This window comes from Rhipicephalus microplus, chromosome 2, assembly GCF_043290135.1.
Source record: "Rhipicephalus microplus isolate Deutch F79 chromosome 2, USDA_Rmic, whole genome shotgun sequence".
In the NCBI taxonomy this organism is placed as follows: Eukaryota; Metazoa; Arthropoda; class Arachnida; order Ixodida; family Ixodidae; genus Rhipicephalus; species Rhipicephalus microplus.
The window spans coordinates 236,049,563-236,052,014 of NC_134701.1; the positions used below are offsets into that span (position 1 = coordinate 236,049,563).

General features: G+C 50.9%; 1 protein-coding gene across 1 annotated transcript; it reads right to left on the reverse strand.

Annotated features, from left to right (window-relative positions):
• Positions 1-339: 339 nt before the first annotated feature.
• On the reverse strand, positions 340-2,252 carry LOC119170257 (very long chain fatty acid elongase AAEL008004). Its single transcript, XM_037421374.2, has one exon. It carries the CDS (start codon positions 1,957-1,959, stop codon positions 1,117-1,119), a length of 843 nt encoding a protein of 280 aa, XP_037277271.1. The 5' UTR covers positions 1,960-2,252; the 3' UTR covers positions 340-1,116.
• Between the last annotated feature and the right edge of the window lie 200 nt (positions 2,253-2,452).

Below are 2,452 nucleotides of genomic sequence, written 5' to 3' on the forward strand. Positions count from 1 at the left end.
GCGCCGAATTCTTTGCAACGTCATAAGCGTACGTGACGAAGCCTCAGTAGGCGAGAACTCGCGAAGCTCCAACGAAGTAACACCGCCATACCGCACTCTGTCACGAGTGTTTTACGACTGCGGTTACGCTGCATTGTCCCGAGGAACAGGTGCCGAACCCTCAAAGTGCTGGTTCGACGCCTGGTAGTCGTATACAAACTACCATGAGATGATGTTTTTATGCAACCTTCAGAGCCTTGGGCAAAAAGAAAAAAAAAAGAACAATAAAAGGGGGTGCATCTGTAACAGTCCAAGCAGTGGTTGTGACACGCAGTCAAAACGCCACGAACACGAAAAATCTTTACGGTAAACGAAAGTTTGATTTATTTACAACCATTCTATATACACAGAGAGCTGCCCGATCGTGGGCAAAGCAGGACCAAATATCTTCATCACCGCTTGGCAGCCGACAGCGGCTCCGATGAGCATCGTTTATCGCTATCATCATCGTCTCGTCGATTTGAAGTGATGCCCAAAATGTTTCACTCTTTTCGCACAGTCAATGCAGCAACGTGTCTCCGAAAGACCAAGGCCACGTCGTGAAGTATACAGCCGTCGCATAACTGCTGGTAATTCACGTTATCATTTGGCTTGAGGTAATATGACATAGTTTGGAATCGAATGCGCACATCAGTAGGTGCCTTAGCAGAGTGACTGGAAAATCTATTCCAATGAGAGTCACTATATCCAGCCAGGCTGTTAGCTCTCTCAAGTGATACTATCCTAGTTGGCTCTATAGCCGTGACCTACGGGTGGGAATGAAAGTTATGTAAAACTTTTTATCGTGACTACGACCGCCGGACGTCAGTCAAGTCTAACCATGCTTCGTTATTTACTTAATAAACAGAAACGTACTAATGAATAAAAAAGGCATTACCTTCTTTGCATGCAAGTGTTCGCAGCTGAGGCGAAATTCTTCCGATCAAAACCAAACACATTGGCTTAACTGTCTGAGGCCTTTCTTTTTATTTACTTAAAATGTCGGTGGGACAAACTACGTACTCCATTCCCATGAACGAAATCGGGACTCCGTTACACTTGCGTGCGCTACTTTTTAAAGTCCTAGATGGGTGGTACTCACTGAGCTTTGCTCTTGGATTCAGCGCGATGAGCGGGCCTCTTTCGGTTGGAGTAACTTTTGATGTAAAAGTTCATGAACATGACGAAAAAGAACACTCCCTGCGGCAGTGTAATGACCATCTGCGCCAAAGGGTAACCGCAGTCGATGAACAGCGGTATAGTCATGTGAAAAAACAATATTACAAACTGAGCCAGCTGGAACTGGGTGAGGTAGCGTTTCCACCAAAGGTACTTCTGCACAGAGGGTCCCATCAGAGAGAGGAAGTAGTAGGAGTACATGACCACGTGCACGAAGCTGTTGAAGATGATGCCGAAGGCGACGTGGCCATCTGCGCCGTAAGCGAGACCGAACCAGCCGTTGAAGACCACTAGGATGTGATGCACGACGTGAAGGACGGATATGTGCGAGTCTTTCTTTCGCAGCACGAAGAAGATGGTGTCCAGGAAGTCGGCGATCCTCACCATAACGTACCACCACACGTGAGACAGCATGCTCATGGTCATCTCGTCGCGAGCCTCGAAGTCGATACCCTGGCACAAGAGGCTGTATCCACCACCAAGGTACGTCTTGGACAGGAAAGCCACCACGAAGTAGCAGTTGAGGAGCACCATGGTCGCATTGTAGACCACTATCAGGGGCTTGACACCGTCGTACGGCTTGCGGTCTTTCATGAACCGTGGCCCGCCGACCTTGACGATGTAGACGTAGGCTGCCAGAAGCAGCACGATGAACTGCTTGCTTCCCACCAGGGCCCAGCCGACGGTGCGCGGATCGCGGCGAAAGAAAGTCGCTTCTGCCGACTCGAAGTCGGCCACCGTCGCGGCGGTGAGGTTGTCCATGGTGCCGTCGGCGGCAACACTGGCCCCGTTCGGCGGCAGGCAAGCGAGCGGCCGAGCGCGTTCCCAAAAACGGTGTCGACGTTTGCGCGGCCCGGATCAGCTCTGAGTCCCGCTCGCCGGAGACGCGCCCCCGTTCTTATCCTCTTCCAAGAATGTAGCCGTCGCGGAGGAGGAATGTGTCGGTGTGCGGGAGTGAGATGGCAGACCTGGATGTGAAGTGGGGATGCGCAAAGCAGTCAGACGCTTATACTGCAACCGTTTTCCCACGGAATGGCCACGTTGGTTTGAACATGAGTTGCGGGGTTGAGGGGCCATAAAGGATGGGGCGAGTGTGGGAGAGAGAAAGCTCGAGAGGGGGATTCCGCAATAAGCGTGTGACAAGTTATTGGATGCGCCACGTGCCCACAGCAGAGAAAACACGCGTTCTTTTTTTTTCTTTCATTCTCTCTCTCCAATGCAATTGCGTACAACGTCACGGACGACGCTTTTTTTT